The sequence below is a fragment of the Channa argus genome, chromosome 3, assembly GCF_033026475.1.
Source record: "Channa argus isolate prfri chromosome 3, Channa argus male v1.0, whole genome shotgun sequence".
NCBI lineage: Eukaryota > Metazoa > Chordata > Actinopteri > Anabantiformes > Channidae > Channa > Channa argus.
This window is the reverse complement of record NC_090199.1, coordinates 22208984-22236884: the sequence shown is the minus strand read 5'-3', so window position 1 is coordinate 22236884 and position 27901 is coordinate 22208984. Positions and strand designations below refer to the sequence as shown.

The 27901-nt window shown below is 39.7% G+C and overlaps 2 protein-coding genes across 4 annotated transcripts; one reads left to right on the top strand and one right to left on the bottom strand.

The window, feature by feature from the left end:
- Window positions 1–1561: 1561 nt before the first annotated feature.
- On the top strand, window positions 1562–25693 carry gnav1 (guanine nucleotide binding protein (G protein) alpha v1). 3 transcript variants are annotated; one of them, XM_067497991.1, is made up of 9 exons: window positions 1562–2050; window positions 2286–2377; window positions 8664–8759; window positions 9339–9499; window positions 12938–13066; window positions 19901–20030; window positions 20217–20288; window positions 22693–22780; window positions 24578–25693. In XM_067497991.1, the coding sequence occupies exons 1-9, from the start codon at window positions 1921–1923 to the stop codon at window positions 24766–24768; spliced, it is 1089 nt and encodes a 362-aa protein (XP_067354092.1). In that variant the 5' UTR covers window positions 1562–1920; the 3' UTR covers window positions 24769–25693. The 3 variants fall into 3 exon arrangements, with proteins under 3 accessions (XP_067354092.1, XP_067354093.1, XP_067354094.1); XM_067497992.1 differs by having other exon boundaries at window positions 1563–2050; window positions 8664–8756; XM_067497993.1 differs by lacking the exon at window positions 8664–8759 and having other exon boundaries at window positions 1563–2050.
- A 507-nt stretch (window positions 25694–26200) lies between these two features.
- Window positions 26201–27663, bottom strand: npb (neuropeptide B). The gene is made up of 2 exons (XM_067497994.1): window positions 27239–27663; window positions 26201–26747 (listed from the first exon to the last, which is right to left on the bottom strand). Exons 1-2 carry the CDS (start codon window positions 27500–27502, stop codon window positions 26619–26621), a joined length of 393 nt encoding a protein of 130 aa, XP_067354095.1. The 5' UTR covers window positions 27503–27663; the 3' UTR covers window positions 26201–26618.
- Between the last annotated feature and the right edge of the window lie 238 nt (window positions 27664–27901).

The following is a 27901-nucleotide window of genomic DNA, read 5'->3' as shown; positions in this document are numbered from 1 at the left end:
CTGCAAACTGTCACCTTATTATGAACACAGAGCCTTTAATCTGCCGTGTCCCCTGGAAGAGTTTTTATCTGACCTGACTTAGGGACATCTGAACAGATATTGGAATGTCCTGAAACATTTGATCTGAGCTTTTCTAAGCTTTTCTTTTCTGTACTGCTCTGATGTTTATTGAAAAAACATTGAAGTTAAAAAATTAAGTTGGAGTTGGTGAATTTTAGGGTACTTTACAGGAATATTTCAATTTTAGGCTAATTTTATTCACAAAAAATTTAGCTGAACCTTGTTTTACTCCACTGTATTCATTTGAAACCTTATTTACTAGTTACTTGTTTAAGATGTAGTTAATTTAAACTACCTAATAAATTATAGATGAAGTATTATGGATTACCCTCTGTCCGTACATAAATTAGTTAGGACTTGCTTGAACAGTTCACCTGTGCCACTTTTATCTGACATGTTTCTTCTGGTATCTTTGGCCTTTATTTGTCAATAATTACTCTTAACTTTTCCAAAAATGAATCCTAAAACGTCTTCTCAATTCATATTATCAACAGAATCAGATTCAGTAATAAGGAAAATACATTGTTTTGTTAGAGGAGTACTTGTACTTTTATAATTTTGGTAAAATTGTAAGCATGTAGCTTCTTATTAACTTCAGCTTGACTAGTGAATGTTCCATGGTACTTCTACTTGTAGTAGAGTATATTTCTAGGCAAATACTTGCACGTTTACTTGCGTGTTGAGCTTTTGCACAGTGGCTTCTTGAGTATCAAATGACATTTAAAAATTATTGTGGTGACGATTACCTCAGTCCTGTGGTTCCCTAAACTGGAGGACTGAATGGATATTAAGAAAAAAAGCTAGACCAGATTTTTGTGTGTGCTTTTTTTTGTTGTGAAATACTTTGACCCCTTCAGACCTCTAAATCTTCGACTAAATAAAATACCAGAGGGAAAACAGCAGAGCAGTCAGAAACATTACCAGTCAGGGGCCTGATCAAGTTCAGAAGTTCAAGTTCAGTTTGTTGTTGTTCTGTATAATAAGGACAAAGATTGATAAAATAACCCAAGAACAATACAAACAGACAAGAATAATGGATGAAAATAACAGTAAAAAGTAAAATAACATCCTAACAATCAACTCAGCTGTTTTTAAGTTCCGGTTAAAATACTTTTTTCTCCAGTAGCATTAAATACTAATGCAGTCGAGGGGAGCAATAGTGGGGCTTCAAACTTTCTGCTTCTCTCTTTGGTGAAACAAACTGACATCTGACACACGATGAAATCAAAAGATTTGGGAAATGCTGGTTGGATGTCTGAAATGGGGTGAATTCTATAAGTTCACTGTATTTAAACTGTAAAGTAACTAATGACCGTGAGTTGCGAATGACTGTTGAGATAGAAACTGAAAGAAATGGTATATATGTAAAAGTAGGTGACCTCATTACTGCTTTTTCTATGTACAGGTAGATTTGGATTTGCGCAATCAGCGGTTTTGTCCCAGGTACGTCACTTCCCAAGGAAGTGCAGAAGTTTTCCATCTGGGCAGCCTCGCGCAGCAGCAGTGGGAGGAGGCACTTTTTGAACTATGTGGGATTTGTCGAGGCGGTGGAGCAGTTTGAACCTCTGTGGCGCACAGGGATGTGAACGCTTCGGTGTTTTCGCTGCTGGGAACAGACGTATGGGTACATACGCAAACTTTGCGACTTTGAAAGATGTTTCGGAGCTGGTGTGAACTTTTTTTCCCTCCAGAGATCGAGTCAACTTTCGTGCACAGTAACCCTGTAGGTTTACCAGTATAGCAGAGGAGTGCGGAGCATGCAGGCTGCAGAGACAAACTCTGGCTGATTCCAGTTTGGATTCGTTGCAAGCTTCGTGTTTCCCTGTGTGTCTGGGCTCGGGGAGGGGATGAGTGCTCAGGATGGGACTGTGCCTCGGTACCGAAATTACAGAGGAGGAGAAGAAAGCGAGGACACACAGCGCCAAGATAGACAGAGACCTGTACGAATACGCCAAACGGGAAATGAATGTGGTTAAAATACTCCTACTAGGTGAGACTGCAGCTGCCCGTCCTCATATCAGCTAACTTTAAACTCACCTGACAGCACTTTGGCCCTGGGACGATCTGAGCGTATGCAGATTTTCCTTTGGATGCCTCATCATACAATCCATTTTTTCCTAGGAACTCCTGTCCACAAATAAACAGATGCACGTTTCTAATGTTTTATCTCTAATAAATGGTAAAAACAAATGCTCAATTTAACCATTATCCACATCCTACTCCAGGTGCAGCAGAGAGCGGTAAAAGCACTTTGGTTAAACAGATGAAGATCATCCACAGTAATGGCTTCACTATGCAAGAGCTAATGAGCTTTAAGGTTAGAAACACACACACACACACACACACACACACACACACACACACACACACACACACATACAGCCTGTATCACCATGCCTATGTTGTTATCAGATAACACTCTATTAGCACACAGTGGGTTTAGGGGTTGCTGTACCCAGTTGGATAACACATTTCTGTCTAAAACTAAGAATGCCCTAAGACCAATGTGGCATTAGTTTCTGTTGGGTTAGAGGAGATATAATGTGATGAGTCAGTGCCGGAGATGAACAGGACATGAGATGAAAAATGAGAAATGAGTTTCTGTGGGGGGACAGATATTTCTCATGATACTCAGGATCAGATCCAAGTTGGTATGCAGTGGTTTTGCTTGCAGATGCTTGTGTGTGTGTGTGTGTGTGTGTGTGTGTGTGTGTGTGTTGTGTTGTGTTGACAGCGACTGAAAGCCAAAATCCTCCATTGTATTATGGATGGGGTGGAGAGAATTGTAATGGTTCAAAACACACACACACAGTTTACTTCATATCAGCTTGGTTTTAGTGAAAGGCTTCTCTTCACCACCACAAAGTCTTGCCCATCTTTCCTGTTACCATTCTGTATCTCTTCCTCATTTTCTCTGCCTGTCTCCTACCTTCTGTAATACCTAATCATAATGAGCATGTGACGACAGACAAGAACTTTGTCTGTCTTCATCATTATACTTTAAATACCTGTTCTGTCTCTCTGCCTACATACAGCCCAGTTACTGGAAGCTTTATGCATGAAGATGAAGTTTGAACCCACTTGGCTACAATTCACAATTTTTTTTCACACTCCACATGTCTAGAGCCAGTTTTCAAACCCACGTGTTGTGTGTGCTTGTGCATGCAACAGGTAATATCTACGTCAGACTGTCCTTTGACACTGTCTAAACAGTATTTCCCCTGTTTGGTTCATTGGTCAGGATTATGCACTCTCAAAGTGATGGGACATATTAAGATCCCAGCTGTTTATTCAGGCAGCTGGTACATTTGAATGCATTCCTAGATATTAAAGAGGCGTCGGCTCCTTCTCAGCTCTTGTCTCTCCTTCTGCTCCCACTCATGTCTCATAACAGTCACCTTGTCTGCAGTTCACTCTTGTCAAGTCAAGCATCATGCTCTCTCTCATTGAACTGCGCTGGTGAAGCCTTTCGTTTACTGGTTGAGTTGGGATGGGGATCAAACCTCAGTAACTTTTGGTACAGAGTATTGAATTATTGAGTATTGGTGTGATTAATCATGTCTTTTTCATTTTTTGTTTTTTTGTTTGTTGGCCTATTTTCTAAAAAACATGCTTGAATTAGGTGAGAGGTTATATATTCTCTCTAATGTATATTGTCTGCAGGCATCGGAGTGCTTCTGTAGCAGGTTAAATGTTTCCATGTCCAGCATCGCATCCTGTACTCACAGTGTCGGCTGAATGGGGAGAACAGGACAAACACTTTGTATTTCAACATGAGTTCACACATTGTTCCAAAATGTTTAGCCCCAGTTGCACCAGATACTGTAAATAACCTAGATTAGCTACTTTAGTTGTGTCACATACAGTACATGCAGCACTTTACAAAGCAAAAGCTGATAAGCTCCTAATTAGACGGTATTAGAAGTAATGGATTTTCTTTAACGTCTAGTAATTGTACATGTGCGTGTCTTTGGGAAGTTTTCTCTAAGTTGAAGACGTCAGCGAAGAATTTCCTGATGTCTCTGACTTAGATGTTGATGCTGATGATGCTGATAGGACTAAAGTCTCCCAGTTGGCTGCTTGTACTTACCGCTGATGATAATGATGATGGTGTGACATGGTGTATATTTGATAATTAACACTAAAGTTCATATAGGGCTGATGGGAATATCATTTATTGGGCACAGTTAAATTGTAACTGGATGATTGTTCCTATAGTTCATCCTCTGGAGAGCAGGAATGCCACACCTCATTCTGTAGTCTATGGGATTTTTCCCTTTTCAAGTTGTTTAACAGCTTCATTGACTGACTGACATTTCCTGAAACACTTGAATATGGTTACGTACGAAAAAAAAAAAAGATTACGCATTGCAGTGCACCCATCAGGAACTGAACCTGGTCTTTCCAGCTTTATCAAGGCAAAGTACATTTCAGTTCCCCTTTATGTAGTATTAATACAACCATGTAATCCGTACACAAAGATATTTTTCATGTGAAAGCATGTGTCAACACATGTTTTCCCCCAGTAGTAAAATCTTTTTTGTTCTTACTGCTGTCAGTTGGCTTTGCCTTTGTTTCGAGGTGACACCCTTATTTTCTACTGGAAAAACGACACTAAGCCACAGACCCGCCCTTCCCTTCACTACCATGACCATCCAAACCTCCCACAGCAAACACACAGACACACACACACCCTCCCCTGCACACACTTGCACACATATGAGCTCATTGTTCTTTGTCAGGCCTGAGTGCATCTTTTCACACGTGTGTCTGTGTTTATCTCTCGTCTCCTTAGTTTGCACCAGTGCCATAGTAAACAGTTTGACCCTGCGCTGAACTGGACAGCTTCTTACGTTTTACGCTGGCACAGTGACAAAACTCCATTTCTTTATTTTTTTTCCCCGGCTGTTTGTGGCTCATCAAGCCAGGCTTGGATTGTATTAGGGCCACGACAGGACAGCCTGCTAGGGAGGAATAGTGGAAGGAAAGGTAGGAAGGGGGCTTCTCTTTGTCTCATCCCTCCTTTATTTGTAGCCTGAGGGCGTGACAGTGTTTTTACTGTGGATCGACTGATTTTTTTTTTTTTTTTTTTTTTTTAGCCCTAATTCTCTTCCACCACATTCTCTGTGTCAACAGAAGTGAGGCTTTCTGTGCCCGTGTGCACATGCTGGTGAGGCAGTGGTTAACATCTATGAACTCAGTTTGTTTTTTTTTCAGGCGGGAAGCCTCTTTGTTGATTCAGGTGTTCATATGAGCATTTGTCTCAACAGAGATACAAATGTGATGCACTGTGAGGCTTTGTCTTGTGAAATCAACATAGCTAAAAACTTACACCCTCACTCATGTACTTCGTTTCTCATTGTTGGCGTCACAGTCTGTGGTTAATGATTAAATACCAGGCCACAGCCTATTTGGCCACATTCTTCGATGTTGTAGTGTTTTGGTACCAAATCCTCCAAGGCAGCACAACTGCTAACTATGGCTGAACAATAGCGATACTTCAGTGTATCTCTGGCTGGATTTAGAGATTACACTGTGGTAATGAGAGCTCTAATATCTCCACTGATGTACAGTGTACCGCAAAATTCCCACAATACTTTAAACCCTGGCCTTGATGGTGGAGTATTAAAAGCTGAAAGTAAACAAAGATTATAGAGCATTCGAGGTTTCTGTCTGTTGGACTTCCTTTGAACCTGATAGACACACACAGACACTTATGAAAGCAGGTGTTGTTTTACTCCATCCTTATCGCCAGCTTGGTGACGTAAAGCTTTTGGAGGATTCGGATTACCATACAATGAGACACCTGTGGCCTCAGGCTGTGTGTGTGTGTGTGTGTGTGTGTGTGTGTGTGTGTGTGTGTGTGTGTGTGTGTGTGTGAGGATGCATTTTAAGTGAAAATTAAAGAAGTCTCAGTGTTTGTTCTATCAGAGGAAATACCACATTTGGTTTTGTTGCGAAAACTGGCAAAAAGCTGTTTGTCAGCCATGACCTCCCTGCTCTGTCTGTGCCTCCCTTCTTCACTGTCAACATCAGAATAAGCCTTAAGCCACAGAGAGAGGAGCTAGGAAAAAGCTGTTAGAAAGAACAAAGGTGGAGGGAGGAAAGGAAGAAGGAGGGAGTCATTTGTGGACAACATTTGTGTCAAAGGCTGCAAGCTAGCAGTAGGCCTGCATTAAATTCTGCCTTTCTGGTGCATGTAGACCTGTAGTTTTGCTGAGGTTGGTAAAAGTTATTTATATAGCTCCACAATTATTTTTAGAATCATAATTTGTAACGTTGTGTAAAGCTTTTCAGTATGGTGACTCTGAGAAACTTTCTGTTTTTTATGATTTGTGAATGCCATACTGCAAAGTGCAAACAGCCTCAAACATACAACAATCTACAGTAGACTTCTGCTTCTAGTCACCTAGTTTTAACCACTCAGATACTCATGAAAACACATTGTGGCCCTTGAGGATTAACAGATGAGTTGATCATGTTTCCTTCCTCTTAAAACTAAACTCACAAATGATTGTTTGAGTGTTGTAAGCCAGCCTGCAGAGTTTAGCTTAGCACTCTTTCTCTGGACTTGGCCACCACCAAATGTTAAACATATCAAGATGCAATATCTATACTGCCACATTTGCCCATCCACTTTTATATTTGCATGTGGCTTCTCCTTGTTCACATGCACCACAGTTCCACTAGTGGTCACAGCCCTATATGGTACATTTGAATCTGTGGTCAAAAGTTATTTGTGGGAAAAAAAAAAAATTGATATAGGAAACTGTCCTGTAATCACATCAGCAGAACACTGTTGAGTTAATAAGAAAAAGTGCTTGGATAGAAGTCACACACCATTAACCAAGCATATTTGTAACCAGTGAAGTTTACATTAGAAGAAAATATCTTGACTTTTTTTTATCCTTTAAAAACCTTCTCTCTTCAGCAGTGTCTCCGTTCTACTCAAAGAGTTCCACTTTTCATACTTGAAAGCCGTATTCATAAACACTCCCTGCAGCCTGAGGTTTTCCAGTGATTTTCTTGGATTTTAGTTGCACTTCTCAAACCTCCAGACTGCCATCACACTGACTTTAATGTTGTTTATGGTCGTGAAACACATAAACTGTGCCACAAAGATGTATTTACTGTTCTTATGACAATAAAAATGTTATTATTGTGTAACAAATGTTGTGTGATACAAGTTTCATATCTGATAGTGACAGTGATGGGGAGGCAATAGGAGACAAAACATGAAGCAGCTTATTTCTGACACAAATCAATGCTGTGCTGTCATTAATGGCTCTCCTAAAACAGACTAATTTGTCCTTGATGCTGAGGTGTCAGCAGCCCTCAGCCCAGCCTTGCTGTGCTCACAATGAAGTCACGACAGCTCACACACTTATCTCACCTCACACATTTTACTGGGAGAGCAACTCATGTCAGTCTAGACTCAGAAACACACTGAGGGAGGAGAGCGATCAGACTGTGATAGAATCGTGATGGAATGTGCAGCTTATCTCTGGCAGCAGAGTCTCTCACACTCACACACACACACACACAAACACACACTTTCGTAGTGACTCTTTCTGTTCAGTCACTTACGTGCAGTATGATGCACACAATCACGTGTTTCCCTACATAAACTAGTACATATACAATGCCTATAACAAAGTATTAACCGCCACATTAGTATTTTTCACCTTTAGATTTTTTATGGATTCAGGATTGATTAATTATGTAATATTGTTGTTTTTGACACTGATCAACAGAATAATTTCATGCAAAAAATTATTATTAATTATTAGTATTATTTTGGGGTGACTGTAGCTCAGCTCAGATCAACATTTGTTGATCCAAGGGTTGTTGGTTTGATTGCTGGCTCCTCTGGTCACATGCCACATTGTCCTTCAGCAAGACTCTATATCCCAACTTAGTTGCTCCCAGTAAGTGCAGGCCAGCTACATGGCAGCTCCCCACAGGTCCATGAGTATGTGTGTTATTGTGATTGTGAAATGAGAAGCAGAGTAAAAGAGATTTAGGTAGCAATAAGGTAGTAAAGCACTATTCAAGTGCAGACCATTTACCATTTAGATTAGTTAAAAATATAGAACAAAAAATAATTGATTGCATAAGTATCGGGGTGACTGGTCTCTGCGGTACATGTTGTAAACTTTAGTAATGTTAGTTCTCCAAGTAGACTCCAGGTTCTTACCTTGTTTAATGCTGTTTCCTATTCATCTAAGCACAGAAATTATCTACAATACAACCCTAATAGTCTCTATTTACTGCACCCTGTGAAGTGATCACCCCCTGTGAAGCCACAGTGTGTCAATTTTACTGTTTGATTTGTTTTGGTGTTAACGTGTTAATTAGTGAGCTTTAGAGGTGCTAAGTTGACAGAGCCATTCTTTGTGCTAAGCTAATGTGAACTGTTGCTAAAGGCTTTATATCTAACACACAGACGTACTGGCGGAAGTATCCTCATCTCACTGTTTGAGAATATGTCCCAAAATATTCTTTTACAGTTGTGAAGTGTGATCAATGTTTTGTTTTTTGTGTTTATGATTAGTTGCAGTGGCTCTTGATTAACTTTATCTCTAAATGTTGTTGTTTGGCAGCCTGCAGTACTGGATAACCTCCTGACCTCCATGAAGTTTGTCCTTCACGGCATGGGCATTCTTCGGATCAACCTGGCCAACAGCAGGAACAAGGTGGTGTGTCTGCATGTCTGTGTTGGTTTCTTTCTTCCAGTCTTCTGGCAATGCGCTACTTCTGTTCAGATTCATTGAGAGGTTTAGGTAGCTGCGTACCGTGCACTGCACCCAGAGCTCCACCAGAGAGCAGAATCTTTGCACTGTTGCATTAGGCACAACACACAAAAGACACACATGTGGCAACAATGTGTCTGCAAAGGCAAGAGCAGAAAGTGAAATGATTGGTGGGTGGTTCATTTGAACTACATTGTCACAGTTATCAGAGCTCATCCACCCACTCAGCACATCCTGCTGGGAGATGATGATCAAAGTATTTCCTCTATTAACTATCACTGCAGTGTGTGTGTGTGTGTGTGTGTGTGTGTGTGTGTGTGTGTGTGTGTGTGTGTGTGTGTTTTGTTTATCTTTGTGTTTGTGTGCATATCCATTCATTTGGCTATCTTCACTGATTAACATGTCTGGAGAGCAAAGACAGACTCATAAACTTTTCTGTTGCATAGACTTGCATCCCTTTTTTCATCTGGCCCCGGTTCCTCTATGATCATCCATCCACTTATGTGTCTCTGTCTCTTCATGTAGGTCCACGCCCATTCTGTGCTGTCGTGTGGGCGGTGCTTTGACGAAGAACAGGTGCTGTTTCCTTTCCTGGGCCACGCCCTGTCCTGTCTGTGGGCTGACCAAGGGGTGAGGGCTGCAGCGGTCCGGGGATATGAGTATGAGCTGAATGACTCGGCACTGTAGTGAGTACTCCTCCAGCACTCACTCTCCTGCTGAGCTTAGGAGATGCAGGGGTCCAATTAGCTGGACTTAGCAGCTGATGTTTGCTGTCACTGACATTTAGAGTTTAGAGATGAGAAAAGAAAGAGGAAGGGAGACAGACCAGAGTAAATGGTAGTTGCATGTATCTTCACTGTAGTTTTATACATTCATACACTATGTTTGAGCTATGTATATGTATATGTTTTACTGGTTTGGGTATGTGACACACACACAACTGAAACTCAGATGTATGACTAAATGTGATTACAGAAAATGCTTAAGAATGTGCATATTTAAGAAGGAGTCAAATGTGTGCAGGCACAATAATGAAAGTGTAAAGCGGATGGCGTGTGTGATATAAAAGTAAGACAGAGCTGGGAGCCACCACGAGGCTGTCTGTTCTCATCCTCTACCCCAGCTAGAGGCCTCGTCTCGGTGGTTATCTACACCGACAGGCCACCTGGAACCCGCTGAGAACCACTGCACATCCCCACGACCCATCACTGCTCTCCTCAGGCACACACTGACACATGTATGTACTTCTATGCTAGTGAGGACCATCACTCCAGACACCCTTTCCTCAACCTTAAAATTAAAAACTTGGGTGTTTCTTTAGGCATCCCCTTATTTCTATTAGAAATGATGAGATTGTATCCACGAAATTAGTTCCTGAAATCAGTTATCAAAAAAAAGGTTACAGAGGGCAAAATAACCACACAGGTGAAGTCAGTTTAAAACAAACCCCTAGGTTTAGTAAATCGTATTTATTATTCTACTTTCTTTTACACACACATTAGCACACACAGTTTTCTTGTGTTATGAGGGGTTATTATAATATATACTTCAGTGGCCAAAAATATCGGCACTCTTGCAATTCTGTCAGAAAATGCAACCCTTTTCTCATAAAATTGTAGCAGTTTTGTTTCCCTTGGAACAACACAAAAAACAGAAGAAAAGTCAAATTTGATACAATTATAGAACACAAAAAATGCACTGGACAAAATTATTGGCACCCTTAATTTAATATTTGGTAGGTCCCCCTTTGAAAAAAATAACTGCAATCAATGGCCTCCTGTAATCATGAATGAGTTTCCTACACATCTCTACTGGAATTTTCGACCACTTCTCTTTTGCAAACTGCTCCAGGTCTTTCAAACTTGAACTATGCCTTCTCCCAACTGCTGTTTGAGATCTCTCCACATTTGCTCTATGGGATTCAGATGTGGACTCATGGCCATTTCAGAACTCTCCAGCGCTTTGTTTGGAACCATTTCTGAGTGCTTTTTGAAGTGTGTTTTGGGTCATTGTCCTGCTGGAAGACCCATGACCTCTGGTGAAGACGCAGCTTTCTGACACTGGCCACTACATTGCGCCCCAAAAGTCTTCAGTATCATCAGATGTCATGATAACATTAACACAGTCAAGCATCCAGTGCCAGAAGCAGCAAAGCCACCCCTTAACATCTTTGAACCTCCACCATGTTTAACTGTAGGGACTGTGTTCTTTTCTTTGAAGGCCTCTTTTCTTTTTCTGTAGCCAGTGCCATGATGTCCTTTACCAAAAAGCTCAACATTTGTCTCATCTGTCTACAGTATGTTCACCCAGAAGGTTTGTGGTTTTGTTTCATACGTTTTGGCAAAGTCTAGTCTTGCTTTTTTTATGCCTTTTAGTCAGCAGTGGTGTCTCTTTGTCTCTTGATGATATTGCACACAGTGGACATAGGAACATTAAGATCTCTGGAGATGGACTTGCAGCCTTGAGATGGTTCCACAATTTCTTCTCTCAAATCCACAGACACCTCTTTACACTTCTTTCTTTCTCCATGCTCAGTGTGACACGCAACACAAAGGTTGAGTCAACTTTTCTCCATTTTAACTGGTTATAAGTGTGATTACTATAATGCCCACACCTGTTACTTCCCACAGCTGTGTCTAAATACAAATTAAAGGAGAATCACATGTTTGAAAAGCAATTATTTATAACAATTTTGACAAGGTGGATATAATTTTGTCCAGTCCCTTTTTATCAAGTTTGACTTTTCTTCTCTGCTTTTTTGTGTTGTTCCACTGCAAACAAAAAAACAATAAGGAGATGAATACCAAAACATTTGCAATTGGAACAATTTTCTGAGAAAAGGGTTGCATTTTCTGACAGAATTGCACAGACACACATATATATATTTGTATATATGTATACGAATACCACCAAGTGTTGCCCCACCCAGCCACTAAGGGCGACTTTGGTGCCAGTCATGAGCCCGGAAAAAAAATGGGAGGGTTGCTGCAGGAAGGACTTCCTGCATTAAAAAAAAAACAAAAAATAAAAAACTAAAACCAATGCCGAATTAATGTGCGGAACATGTTCCGTGTGGGGGCCCCTGAAGGGACAAACTGAAGGCTGTTGATCTTTGTGCAAGTCGTAACCCATAAAGTTGCTTTAATCAACATTTACATACATATATATGTGAGTTTTACAGCCTTTTAACTCAAAAAAATCACTATTTTGGTCTGCAAACATTGCTCTCATCAGCAGTGTTCACAGCATCAGTCAGCAGCTGTTTTAAGTGAAAAAACTACAAAATTGTGCTACACAAACACATTTGCTTAGGGAAATGGAGTGTTTACCAGATTTAGTGGAGAGAAAAACACAGCTGTAGTGTAGTAGTAGTTCTCATGTGTGCACAATAATAAATACAAATTAATATAGTAATTTGTTCAGTTTCCTAAAAATCATATGACACAGCCTTTTGGTAAAAATGCTCTTTGAAAAGTGAGAATGGTCCTCACAAAGGCAGAAGTACACACAAACGTCTGTGTACACACACACACACACACACACACACACACACACACACACACACACACACACACACACACACTTTCATGTTGTCTGACAGGTTGTGTGTTTTTTAAACAGCAGGTTGTATGTTGCTGTCCAGGAAACCTATTCAGGTTGACTAGTCGAGAATGTCACAGGCAGTTCAGGCAGGTGGAGACTTCACTGTGTGTGTGTGTGTGTGTGTGTGTTTGGAAAAAGATCACATCTCGCAGAGTGCACAGACATACGGTACACTTTATTACACTCACTGGATTAATAGCTAATTTGTGTTTGAAAGCTTAGCCTCAGTGTGTTATTATGGTAAACCACAGTGTACATATTCATGGTGCTGAGCTGCGGCGCCCCCTGGGGCTCCAACCTTATCACTGCGCACCCTACCAACCACCTGGTAGCTGACAGAGTCACACACACACACACACCCTCCTTACCAATACGTACTTTTATTCTTTTGATCTCAAGATGTCTGCAGGTTATTAATTTCCTTTCCCCTCGCTTTCCTCTTGTTTCCTCTCTGTTTTTAACCTTTCCCCCCCTTTTTCTCTCTCTCTCACTATACGTCCTTCTTCTCCCTTGTTTCCTAGTTTCTTTGAGAACATGACCCGCATCACATCCCCAAGCTACCTGCCCACAGAGACTGATGTTCTGCGAGTACGACTGAGGACGACAGGCGTGATAGAGACCCAGTTCAAAGTCAACCACCTCATATTCAGGTAGTCACTCTTCATTTGTCTAGTGAGAAGTAATGCAACAAAATAAAGGTGCTCACAGCTATTAACTCACTTGGAGCTGCTGCCATCAGGTCTGTCCTGGACTTCTCTGGGAGCACCTGTCTTACCCAATTACTTGACTTCTTTAGCTGTGCCACTCTTATCTCTGCTTGCAGCCCTGTGATTGGCTCGAGATGTGAGATGGAGATGGCTAACTTCATTCAATAAGTCAATATGGCACCTATCAGTTGGCTTTACAATCACCTGCTGAATGCACACACATTCAAAAGCATCAGTGGATCAGTCTTATCAGTGGAGAAGCAGAGGGCAGGTATCTGAGCTCAGGAGTCTCAGATGTCAGATGACAATATTCATCTCTAATCAACGAGCCAGTGTCACATAATACCATCTACTTTACTTTATTCTTTATTCTGAACTCTTTTCCTGAAGATGCTGATGGTCACGACTGGGTGATAGATATTAAGAAGTTTGATTTCTCAACCACCTTAGTGTTGCTAAAAAATGGGCGAACATACTGTGGACAGATGAGACAAATGTAGACGTTTTTGGTAAAGGACATCATGGCACTGTTTACAGAAAAAGAAATGAGGCCTTCAAAGAAAAGAACTTAGTCCCTACAGTCAATTTTAGAAATGCTAAAATTGTTATAACAGTCATTTCTTCTGTTATTGATACTGTACATTATATATTAGTCTGATATTGTTTTTATACCTGTCGGTTTTTGATTGAATCTTTGTAACATTTGAAAACAGAAACTAAAGAGTTAGACTTAAAAAGAACTTAAAAGTAAAACCAAAAAAAAAAACAGAATTTTCCTGATATATTACTAATGAAACTTGTTATACCTCCATACCGCTGTGATTGGAGGCATAACATTGGAGGCATGTGGTTGGAGGTTGTCGATTTGTCACATTCTTGTTAAAAAAAAAACTTATTACAGTAAAGAAATTAAATGACCACTTGGATGCAAAAATACATTTATTTGATTTAATGCTAAACAAAAAATGTAATTTGTCAAAAATGAATGTCATTTGCTTTGCAGGTATGTGGTCATAAACAAACGAATTTTACAAATTGTAATTTTGACCTTGTCCACTACAAGGGACACATAAGGAAAAGTGAGGGAGTCAATGAAATTATTGATTAGCTTGATGAAAGCAGATTTTTTTTGTTGTCCCAAATGTGATGGCAGATCATCAATTATCTTAGAAGTCGCTCTGTAGATGTTTAATATTTTACTTGATGCGTAAAAAGAGAAATGTAATTACAATTTGATAAGGTAAAAGAATGATCCACATACTTCTCAGCAAATCATAAAGATATAACACAACAACATGAAGGATTATGGGTAATTTTACACGGTTTGGTTTTATTGGAAAGGCAATGTGCCATCAAGGGTTAACAGGGATACATTGAACACACTTGTTTCTCTGTGTGATGTCAGACGTCATCATACTCACTAAAATTGCATTACTTGGTGCTTCTTTCCTACTAATATCTTCCTCCTCTCTCATCTTGGCATATCAACCTGCCCCTCACCACTGCTTGACATAACATCTCATCTGGAATAATAATAATAATAAAACACATTACCTCAGCTTTTCATAAGAGCGCTGTTTAGCATATTAATGTTGTAGATGAAGCTCGTTTGTCAGCAGTAGACTTCAGTCTGGGGCATTTGTGTCAGATTTAAATGCTTCTTGTTTGTGTCTGGATACCGCTGACTTGTGTGAGTTCTTGCTCTAAATGTAACACATGCATTTGACTCAGTTTAACAGTTGAAGAACTTCACAGCAGGAAAAGTTTCACAAGCTTACGATGCACTTTGATCGTAACCGCATCCTGTGAAGATAAACATGGCTTTTTCCTCGCAGTCTTACTGTTTGCGTCACTGAGTTGGAAGCCAATTGTTTGTGCTTTTCTTAAAATTTGTTTGCATTTATAGTTGTATCTGAAGCATTGTGAAGGTGATGCCACCAGGTAATGGTATCAGATCTGAGTGGGGGAAATGATGTCCCAGGTGGTGCTGCAGGATGGAGCCTAAGCTCCCTGCTCTCACATACCCGCTCATTAATCTGCCTAAATTTTTGAGGAGATAAATAATTGGGTTAGTTAATTGACACACAGCACCTTGAGTGTGCATATTTGTGTGTTTATGTGTCTGTGACTTGAAAAGATCAAACCCTTGGGGTCGATGAAGAGCTTAGCATATGTTGATGTAATTATTTCAAACTTAGCAACAATAAAAGGATTTGGAAGTCGATAGTTTATGGTTCCGTAGACTGTTTGTCAGGGAGAGAGAAAACAGACAGATGGTATACAGCACACACTTTTCTATTCACAAATGGACAATATCTAGTTTTACTGAAGAAAGTTTTCTTGTTGTTGAGAGGAGGAATGATATAATATAATCATTCGTAATTATAATTTGTGTGTTTGTTTAGGTTTAAAATCAGCTGAGGTTTTAAAATGCAGCACATACTACAGAGATGATATGAAAACATAATGTGGATTTCTTCTCCAGCTTGTTTCCTTTCATATATATTAAGGTTATGGTTGCAGCCACACGATGGGGAAACTGTCTCCCTCAGTCCAAAGACAGTCGTCTCTCTTTGTTTATTGATACTCAAGGTTTCTCATTTGAGCCAACATCTGTGTCCTGCACTCCTGTTTCTATTATATAGGAATTGCTTTATATTTCAATGAGTGTGGCTGCGCCAGGCAATGTTTGCACTTCTGCAGAATGTCTTTGCTCTTATTGGCAGTTTATAAGTTACAAATTAAACTGCAGTAAACATGCGCCACTTATGTCTTTGGACGTCTGTAATGCAAACCATAACTACTTAACTGGGAATTGGTGTAGTTGTTGTTAAAGTCATGATCCTTGTGTTGTTCCAGTCCTGTTCTCTGTCTCTTTAGACTTATACCATGTTATGTCAGGGTATAAATGCCATAAAAATAATCAGCTTATATTAACAATATAATGTATCAGAATCAAACAAATATATCCTAATGATAAACACCTTTGTAAATGATTTTATTTTATGGGTACGTAATGTCCACATCATTTTGTTATGGTTCATAAAATGCTTCCGCTTTTTTTTTGGTATTAATTATAGCCAGTTGTTTAAAGTAAGTGCTAAAATTAAGATTAATATTGTCTACAGGCAGGCATATGCAACAAACTAATAAAGAGGGAATCAGGGAAAATTAAGTTTCCGATTAAAGCTAAACGATAAATATTTACATGGATTTAGATGGAGCTGTTCTTAATAAAAATGAAAGTTCAAAAAACTTTTATGTTAATGGAATTATTATTATTTACAGGCAATAGTGCGGTATCAAGCTTTAGTTTTATCTGCCTCAAAAGTGCTGCAGAGATTTCCTGGCTTGTCCACCACCTACCCTTTCTCACCTGTGTTTAGATCGTTTTTGTAAATGTGAAAAGATTTTGGTCAACTGACCAAACACCCTCCAAACTTGTCCAAAGTTTGCTATTACAGATTCAAAAGCTGACAGCTTGTTGTTCGAAAACATCAGATTCGATCAATTTCTGAATAAAGTTAAAGACGAGTCTGTTTAATAGCATAAAACTGATAATAGTTTTTTTAACAAGGTAAATTCACTAATGGCCATTTTCTAATTAACTTTAAAAAAATGTGTTTAGTGAATTCTCAATCCTGGTCGTCAACTAATGCTGCACTACCCACTGCTGCGTACCTGGATCAAGTGTGTTCGGTCAATCAGAACCTGGTAGAGACCATCTCCGTTGAGGGTGGAGTGGGGCAGGACAAAGTAAATTAGTTTTACTCTCTTCTAGCTTCTGATTGACTGAACACACCTGATCCATTTAATCAGCAGTGAGTAGTGCAGAGATAGTTGGAGAAGAAGCGGAGCAGGGGTCTTTGAGGACCAGGCTGAGAACGCCTGCTTTAAAAGAGTTTGACATACACTTTTTTTTTTTTCTTGGCAGCAGTTGTTGAGAGGGTCAGTACAGCTCTTATATCTGTTTGTGAAATGAGGATTAGCTAAGATTAGCAAATCTATGAATGTCTGGGTTTTTTATATGGCACAGAACCAGCTTAGTTGTGTCTCCTGCTTAGAATCTTAACCTGCTGGCTCTGGCTCCATATTCTTTGGAATCCATTTTCTTATCCACCTTTTAGAAAGAATGCAAATATATGACTTTCTCAAACTACTAATCAAACTAATCTCATTGCGTACCTTCAATGTAGTGCGATATTGTTCAGTCAATCAGTTTATCTTTCTGCCTCTTCTTTTCATGCATTTTCACCCATGTGCTTTGTGCATTTATACCTTAACTATGTGGGAAGTAAAGTGGACGAGCTGTAAAACCCCTCTGACTGATTGCCATCTCATTGGCTACTGTCAAGACTGTTAGTCAGTGTTTGTAATGAGGAGACATTTCTTCCCCGATCTTGAACACACATCAAACAAAAATGTCTGTACAGAAAAAGTTTTGTACCAGATGGAGATAAAAATCAAACGGGCTGAAACTGGTGGTGTGTGCCACAACTTCACAACCAGACATAGCCTAGTTTGCATACAGACAACCTGTTTAACCTTTGACCTCTCAGTGTAATAGAAATTCTGGGTTTTCTCCTGCATCATTAACATTAATTGCTCTAATGATAACAATTACAACACTGAATATTAGGGTGAATATTATGTAAGCGTGAGAAGGTGGAAGAGAGGAAAGGATGAGGTGAACTCAGCTGTGGTCTGGAAAGAAAAGTACTCTTATTAGAGATTAGAGATTATTATTAATCTTAGATGCAGTAGAATACTGCATATCAGTTCACCCTTTAAAACAAATGCTGAACACCTGTGAAAACATCCTAAGGTGCCATTTCAACTGATGAATTGTTTTATGAAGTTTTTTTCATGGCCACAAGTGGGCAACTTTGACAGAAACATTCACTATAAAAGAAAAACATTTCAGCAAGACTCCAGGAAAAAAAGAAAAATGTAACACTCATATAATTTATTTTACACCTGCCTTAGCATAAAGTATAATATTTATAGGATATGTCCAGGGAACTAATAATGACATGAAATAATTAGTTGGCAACAAGTGCAACTAAATTGAGTTTAAAAATCCAGTTATGCAACCTGGTAGTTGTTCCTTATAGACTCTCTGCCTTGACTGGAAATATAGTAGGACACGTTAAGTCTATGACACCTGATATATGTGCTTCTGACCTGTTTGTCTGCATATCAGTTCACCTCTTGGTCCAGAATAAAACATATCTTATCAACCATCATATGATATGATGGTTGCCATGAAGTGAAATTCTTCTCTGTCCCAGGATGAATTGTAATACAGTAACTTTTGTGTTCCTGTGAATTCTCTTCCAGAGAAGTCTGTCTGATTGGGTATTTTGTGACCAAGCATCTGTCCTGAGCACACACCTCTGTCTTCCTCTGTCTGAAACAAATACTGATTGTTTATTCACATGTTTATCAGTTGCTCAATTTTAAACACACCTGTCCTTTCTGACTCGTGTGATGACAGGTTTCTTGATGCAGGAATTAATCGAAAATGTAACCTCATGTGCACTTGCAAAGCAGGCAGCACACATATTATTAGTCATACTGCGTGTTATTAGGGTGATCCTGTGCACATGTGCTTGTGAGTATGTTTGATTAGTGACGCACCAGTTTCACTGAGATGTTTTGTGACAGACTTTAATTATAATGGAAAATATCCATCGGAAATTCTATCTCTTCTTTACATTATACCGCCTTAACTGTTTGTTTCCCTGTTTGTGCTTTTGTGTTTCCGAATGTTTATTTCCCTTCTCAATGAAGAGCTGCATTAACTCGATGGATGCTCAAATCAAATGGAAGGTGGGAGATGGCACATCTGGCCTTGAAAGTTGGTGATGTGGGACAAACTGATCTGTGGGTCTCTTTCCACTCGTCCAGTTTTTTAGCTCTTATTCTTTTTGTGTTTTTCTCTCTGGTCCTTTTCGAGAACATTGACCTTTACAGTCTTTGTGCTGTCGTGATTGTCTCAGGGAAAATGTTGTGATTGTCTCGGTTTAAATTGAAGAAGCGGGGAGACCCGCCTGCAGAGATGCGTGACAAACGTGTGTGTTTGTGGGTAAATCACACATTTGAAGAATATCTGACCTTATCCAAAACCAATACAATCTGTCATTGATTAGACCTTGGTACTGCAATAGGCTATACCATCAGTATAAGAGGTCATGAACACACAGAAAGTACACCCTCCATTCGTTTAGAAATTGAATTGTAGTAAAGAACATGTCAGTCATACTTACATGTCTCACACACACACACACACACACACAGACACACACACACACACACACACACACACACACACACACACTCTCTGTATATAAGTAAAGTTCTGCATTTACTGCTCGATGAATGATAAGTAAACAGATGTTCTCCCCTCATTAGAATGATGGTGCACTGGTGATGATGTCCTTTATGATTTCACATCATCCTGCAGACAGAGTTCTGGTTTAAAATATGGTTATGTATGCTAATAGTAATTTTGTAGTTTCCAAATTAAACAGTATAGAAAAGTACTAAAGAACATTATAAAAAGAGGTGGTTCTAATGTTTTAGCCACCTCACTCATTTTAAATAGGGTGGACAAGTAAAAGAATACAAATTACATAGAAGTGTTTCAGCTATAGAAGCTGTTTTATTACCAGGCAAACACCAAATAGCCGACAAATGGTGGGTCCCTTGTGCACATTTCCTCTATTTGTGTGAACTTATCGAATGTTCTTGTTTTCTGCGCCTTTCTTTGTGCAGGATGTATGATGTTGGAGGCCAAAGAACTGAGCGGAGGAAGTGGATTGGTTGTTTCGAAGATGTCAGGGCAGTACTGTTCGTGGTGTCGCTCAGCGGTTACGACATGACCCTGGTGGAAGACCCCTCTGTGGTACAAGCTGTTCTTCCTCACACAAGTTCATGCTCTCCAATCAACCCAGCCAGATGCCCTTAAGTCTCACTCAATTGGATTATGTTTTGTCCTGAGAGACCAGGTTTTAAAAATGACAAGTGTCTGCTTTATGAGCTCCTCTGCAGCTGTCTGATGGTGTTCTTGTCTCTTGTCTTCTCTCTGCAGAATCGTCTGCAGGAGAGCATTAAGCTCTTCTCCTCCATCTGCAACAACGTCTTTTTCCGCAACACATCAATGGTGAGACATTTATCATTCACCCACTTCGTCATCCTCAGCAAAACAAATGGGATTTTAAAGTATCTTAAAACTGAGAGTTGCCCAATAAGTGACAAATAATGTAGTTAATAGTGAAGAATCCATTGGGCACTATAATAGTAAAGCAAGAGATTGTTTGTTCATGCAGAAGTGTGTCATGGGGCTCTCTGCTGGTGGAGGTATCAGAAATAGGATAAATGAATATAATAAAAGCGCAACAATTATATGATCTTCTTTTCCCTGGTGTCTTTTTTTTTTAAAACAGCATACACCATAACCAGGAGAGTTTCCTTCAAAAAAGTGGTTTCCAGCCTTTTTAGCTTGCGAGTGCTTAAAACAGTTCTCCACCAGTTTAGCATAGCACTTTTCACAATCTTGGGGGTTCAAGATGGACAGAGACGTTGTTTATTTTATTGCACTTGATCTTATTCATTGTCAAACTTCTCCCCCTAAGTTCAGGTTTTGGGTGTGATATGGTAGCATTGGCTAATGTTGACTCAAGTAGAGATGAGGAGCTGGCTGCAGACCTGTCAGCAGGCAGCAGATTGCACATGGATGGGTTATGAATATGTGTGTCAACCATCGAGTGATTATTCCGTCTTAGATTTTTATCTTTAAATTCTTGCAGGGCTTTTGAAGGGAAGCCCCCTTACTTGACATGCTATTGACCAATCAATGCACAAATGACAAATAATCATAGCACTTTGTTAACATGCTAATATCTATTATATGCTGCATTTATTTACCATGTCCGACATCTTAGGTGTTTGCATGCTTTTACCAAAACCAAGTACTGAGCATGAAAACCCACGAGTTTTTACTTTTGCAGGATTTCAGTCATGAATAGTATTTGACAAATTAGTTTGGCAGAAAAATACACAAAAGTTTTTTCTGAGTGGAAATTTCTGCTTCAATTGAATTAATTACCACTTTCCCTGAACAGGACTGGTATATAGTTTTGTTTTAGGAGTCATGAGACAAAAAGGTTGAGACAACAAGGTCAATCTGAAGAGGGAGGGGCCCACAGTTAAGTCTGACAGTTCAGCTGGAGGGTGGAGCTAATGGAGGAGACATTGTTGAGCTCCATTTGTTCTCTAGGACACCATGAGACAAAATAACACAAACGCTGTTTCCACACACACACACAGATCACTGCTTCAGCCCTATTGTCTTTGTCTGAGTCCTCTGTCACTCGTAATTAAACGGCAAGTTGTAATTAGGGTGACCATTGGTGAGGCAACATTTTCCCTGTGTTTTTCCATTCCCCTTCCTGTAAGTAATCACATTAAAACAACCGCGTAAACAAGCTTGTACAATGTATTCCACTTAAAGCCCGCTTAAAGAATACGCTACTGCATGTCAGCTTCTGTCAGCTCTTTTCCAGAAGCCCTTCTAATGGTATAAAAAAAATCTGGTTAGCTTGTGTACAAATAAGACCAAATGTCAAGATTGTTGATGATTTATTAGTCAAAATACAATGTTTCATTTATGGTCGGTTCTGCAACAGACACATGAAACCTCAAAGATCCTAAAAAGAACGTTTCAGTGTTGCACCAAACCATCTCCTCTAGTAAATACTTCTTTTGTAACCATAAAGACTTTTTATTTGAGGGTTCATTAGAGCTGAATAGGCAATTAAATGTCTGTGTGTGACGTGTTTATTTGCAGGTTGTGTGGGTCTGCATGTTAACATGGCTAACGGGCTCATTAAACAAAAGTGTTTAATGATACTTTTTTTAACGTGGGAGGAAAATTTGTAACCTCCACCTCAATTAACTCTTCACTGTGGCTGGTCAGCGATAATTACACACCAAAGTGTTGCTCCGCATCCTGTTCATTGAAAATCTGCTCTATCTCATCTCTCCCTCGTTATTATTTGCGATCAAACGGGCCAGAAAAGACAGAACTTCGTCATAGTTTTAATTGGTCGACTACAAAGTACCTGTAAAACTGGTCACAGATGAGCAGGAGTTGAGTTTAGAGGCAGTAAAATAAAACGGCAGAGAGACGGAGATTTGGGAAAGTATTAGCTGAGCTCTTTCAGACACCGGAGGGATCGAATGCACAGTGTTTGGAGCCAGGTCAAAAGTCATCACAACCATGTTGACAACAGCTGGTGTCAACACACCTATTGATTTTCATTTTTTTACATAAATATCTGTAAATGGCAATAAATGGGACAGTAAAGTTTAATACTGATTTATTGGTTTTGTTGTTTTGTTTGTTATTGCACTGCTAGATGAGAGTCACCAAATCAGATATGTTTCCTTTTTCCCCCTGATCTTTCTAATTGATTTTCCTTTCACACTGGACATGAGGTCTTTAGTTTGGGATGAAATGCATGTGATGATTTGTCTGTGTGTGTGTGTGTATGTTTTTATTTCAGATTTTATTCATGAACAAAATAGACCTCTTTCAAGAGAAGATTTTACACTCTGGGCGACATCTGCGATTGCACCTGCCACAGTTTAAAGGTAGGACTGATGAGAGTAATTGTGTTTATTGCGTCATGCATATACAGTACATGTGCCCAACCCACATCACCTAGTCAGGTGGGTTAGTGTCAACAATTTTTTATAAGATAGCTAAGCCATAGGTTCTGCCTTCGCTAACATAATAATGTTGTGCACTGGTTGACATGGTTATTGGTTTATTAATAAGATTGCGGTTTGCAGTGGTGATGATTTTCCTCTGCTTTTAAAACTATATGGAAAACTTCACTTTTAAGTACAGTATGATATTGAGCTGGATTTCTCTAATTCAGTCCAGTACCACCACTAACTATAATCCCAGTAATGTCAACGGAACATTACAATCTACCTAAACGTAGAATTAGTTGCAGATCTGTTGCATTGCATTAAATTGTATAAGTGTACCTCATAAAGTGGCTATAATGTGCATATTGCAAACAAACAACTTCTGTCTTCTACCACAGAAATGATAGATCCAGAAAAACTAATTGAAAAAGCACATTTTATTAAAAGCTGAAGCCATTAAATCTCCTCCTGAGTTTCACCTTTTTGCTTCAATGAAAGCACCATTTTGTTGTGGTGTAGCTGTAACTGTGTTCACCTTTGATTTTTACTTAAATTGTGCTTCACATAAGACTTTACACTATAATGATGAATTTTCATAGACAGTGTGTTTGTGTTGCAGTTAACCAAACATCAACGTGACAAATTTCCTCAAGGAACAACTTGCACTGAGCACTATGAATATTACACTGTAATTTGAAAAAGATAAATAATCATAAAAAACAAACATTTCTCGTCAATTATCTTCAGTCCTTAGCTTATATTTCAGTTTAAAAATAATTGCTTATAAAGTCATTAATACTATTGTGCTAAAACTTTCTTTTTATAACAAATATTAAAATATCTACCACACAAACAGAAGCACACTGATTGTGTTATTTCTTTGTATCCGCTCCGCTCTGAATTTCATTCCCCACATCTCAGTGGACTCAACAGTGGCTGTGTCCTCTTTGCTCTCATGCAAATGTCAATATAAATGCTAAAACTCTTGGGATTGGGGTCAGCCTGCAGTGCAAGCATCTATTTCACACTGACCTCAGATACAATGACAGGACAGATACAGTCCCTCCCAACCTTTCTGTTTGATTTACCCCCACAGCCTCGTCACATGAGCTCATGCACCCTTTAACACCACAAACCTATTATGTAAGAAATGCTGGGAATTTAACTATTAATTCCCTAAAAGTGGCTGTTACTGTCTAACAGAGAAACCCCTAAACCTGGTGATAGGTAAAATTGGTTTTCTTCATTTCAGTGTTCAGTTACGTTCGCTATAACGCCATGTATGAAGGACAGGGGCCAGGTGTTTGACATCCTGTCCCTGACATAGCTAATAGGTAGAGGTTTGATCCCCGGCTCTAGCTCTGACAGTTTCAACGTAGCTAGTGTCTTGCTCAAAGTGTCCTTGAGCAAGATCCTGAACCCCAACTTATTTGCTCCCAGTGAGTGTTGGCCAGATGCATAGCAGCTCCCCTGTGGGTGTGCGTGATTATGAGTGCAAATGCTTGAATGAGAAGCAGTGTAAAGTACCAATATGTAGAAGAGCGCTATATACTGTAAGTGCAGACCATTTACACTTTAAGATGTATGTTGTACAGTCATTCTGTTTCAGCAAGTCCAATATTGCTGTCCTAGTCGTGTCCATCAGAATTAGTGTTTATAATCTCTTTTTATTTCTGTGAGAGGGAGGCAGATGTTTTGCCATAAAATCTGATTCCTTCCTTGTTTTTCATCCAGGCGCAGACTGTGATGTGGATTCAGCTGCCCGCTTCATCGCCGCCACCTTTGTGTCACTTAACACAACTCCCAGCAAACTCATCTACCACCACTTCACCACAGCAACGGACACTTCGAGCATCCAGGTCGTCTTCCAGGTGGTTATGGACACGATAATCAAAGAGAACCTGGAAGCAGTGTCACTCCTGTAATTGCAGGAGGTCAGAGAAACCAGGCCTCACAGTGCAGTCAGTGGTGTCGACCTTTGCACGTCTATTTAAAAAGACTTTCAACAAAGAAGAAACAGAATACAATGATCATTTCATCGAAACATGTTGTCTGTTTTTTTTTTTTAACATAGAAGATGTAGCAAGGGAGCTCTAATGCTCTTTGCCACATTTTATCCACATGTGATGCTGCATGTCTTTAAGTAGTGCACCACATGATTTCGTGAAGCTTTTAAAACACATTGAAAGAAAAGGACCACTTGGCTGATCCTGTGTTTCAGGGTTCAACCCCGAAATGTAGAATATGAAAGCTTGCGTTGAGAGTAAAGTGGGCATTTCTATTTTTTTACCGTACTATAAAAATCTGCCTATGAACAGTGACTTGCTACATTTTATGACTTGATATATATGTGGCATTTATTAGCCCGCCTAGTAGCGTGTGTGGGCAGGACACAGAGGTAGTGAGAATTTACTGTTTGTCCATTATTCTCTCGGTGCAGGGTTCACTCATGCATACCATCATGTGTTTTCCGCTCATTCATCACGTTGTCTCCGCTGTGCACATCCTGTGCGTCAGACCCTTCTAACGAGGCAGTGATAGCTGTGACCACCTCTGTTTGTGTTTACTCGTCTTGAGCTGAAATCATCCTGACGCCTTCACTCTTTCCCCCGACTCTTAGCACTCAGTGATGGTGCTGAGCAACTTTATTATTAAACTGTGAAAAATGTATATATATTCAAAAACATCCCTACAGCCTGTTCAGTTTTCTTCCTTTTTCTTCTGATGATTATTGTTCCGTTAATTGACACTGACACACTCTCTTATAAACCTTGATGTGTAAAGCAGAATGATGTCTTCTATACACGTGGTTTGTGTCATATTGCCTCTGCTGGGGTCTGATTTGTTTTTGTTTTTTTTAAAAGCTCCTCTGAGAAACTCATTGTGCTATCACACCAGTACCTCTCTGACTTCTGTAAAAATAAGATCTTGTAATGACTGCTGGAGTCTGATATGGATAATATCGGACTGTATCAGACTTAAGGTGCAAATTAGGAGAAATCACTCTCAAAACCTTGTTTTGTATTTTAATTAAAATGCTTCATATGTGTATGAAATGTGTATTTTTCATCCTTTTCCCCCACTTTAAGAATAATTTGTTTCCCACTTTTCTACATTGTGCATCTTCTGTTTATAGTGTGTTCTTTAATTTTTTTTGTACTAGAGCTGCAAAACAAAATAAATATGAGAAGCTACCAACCTTATTTTGACATCATAGCTCATAATTCTTTGAAGAAAACTTTAATATATTAATGTATAATGGTACAAAACTAAAAGACCAATTAGTGCACATTAGTATTTTTTCCTTACTTTATTCTTCACTAGTTAAACATTTGAAGACAAATTTGGGCCACAGAATTTACCGGTGTTTGTTCATTTTAATAGATAAATAAAAGTGCATTCCAGGAAATCTGCTCTGCAGTGGACTTTCTGGACATTTAATACATATTGGCAATGTTGAATACATGTCAGATGATAAACAGCAAAGACTGGACATCATGAAAAACAATTCAACAAACATCTCTCGTACTGATATATTTTTTATGATCCTGTCTACACAAACAAAACAAAAATGAACATGGTTTGTGTTTCTAAATAAGTAAACATTCAGAGTCTGCAGCGGTCCATCATTGACAATGATCAGGTTTTCCTCTGCGCCAACACCTTCAACCCAGTCATCCATCACTCATTCCTTTCTTTAATTTTTCGTTTTTCAGAGAAGCGCTCCAGGGGCTCGGTGGGGGTTCGGGACTGTCTCAGCTGGTCCGAACGGGAGTCACACGGACAGGCAGTCCAGGGAGTCCAGGGTGAGGAAGACGTCCGCCTTACACTGGAAGGTGCCTGTCCCGTCCCGCATCAGTTCGCAGCTCTTGAGATTTGGAGAGATGTCCTTCACGCAGATGGCCTGCAGGAGAGAAGAGAATTTATTTAAAAAAAAAAAAAAGTCACTATGGCCGCAATATAAATAACATGTAGAATCGGTTAACAGCTTTATTTGTATAAATCTTAAATTTTATTCGGGTGTTTACCTTGAGTGGTGAATTGGTTCTATGAAGTTAACCTGTCAATGTCACTTCTCACCGCGCTCTGACCTCCTTCGCTCACTGGTTTGCGCCTTTACGCGCACGAGTTGTTTAACGTTTTGGGAATTTAGATCTCAGCTTTTTGTGTCAATGTCTTCATGCAAGGAGCCCGTTTCAAATGTACATTAGAATAATGCTCTATGTTTAGTTTTTGATTTTCTTTAAATAGGCTTTTTCTAACTTTTAGCTTTTATGTAGCTCCTGCTCGTAAAAAGCTGAACAAAGTACATTTCCAATGTCCCGACTTCAGATCATGGTGGTGAGAGGAGAACATTATTAAAAAGGAATGGAGTCTGTAGGGTCTGGTACTTACCATGCTTTTGAGAAGCGAGATCTGCCTGTTCGTCTCTGGGATCACGTTGTTACCTGCTGTCTCTCCGCTGTCAATCTGCGTCTCTTCGGACTCGGACCTCCGGACGTACGGCGACCTCCTGATACCGGACAGCAAACCGGAAGCTCGACCCACCGAGTAGTAACTTGGCCCGGTCGACTGTTTGTACCAGGCTTCGACTGGATGGCAAGAAATGAGCAGAGACACTCCGACGCACACAACGGCAAATCTGACTGACCTGTCCATGTCACGGACCGGCTCGGCACTTTTACGCAGAGGAGAACGGTGCTTTTCTCGTGTATTCTTTATCTGCGGCCGACTTTATGTTAGCTGGGTGTTTGGAAAACTTTCTGCTGCTTATATAGACGGACAGGGCGACGTTATCGTGACCTAGGACGTTCGTCAAATCAAAATTGAGGTGGGCGGATGATCATTGTTTATGTGGAAGAAGGAAAAAAAGACCAAACCCAATTGATCCGGTTCTGATAGTTTAGCGGATGCATGGGAGGGGTGGTGTGTGTGTGTGTGTGTGTGTGTGTGTGTGTGTGTGGTAGATTATGAGGGGGTTGGAGATGTATAGAGACGTCAGTCCTCTGACGCTTGTAGAGGTAGTGAAATGGATTACGAACAGAAAACCAGGGCAGA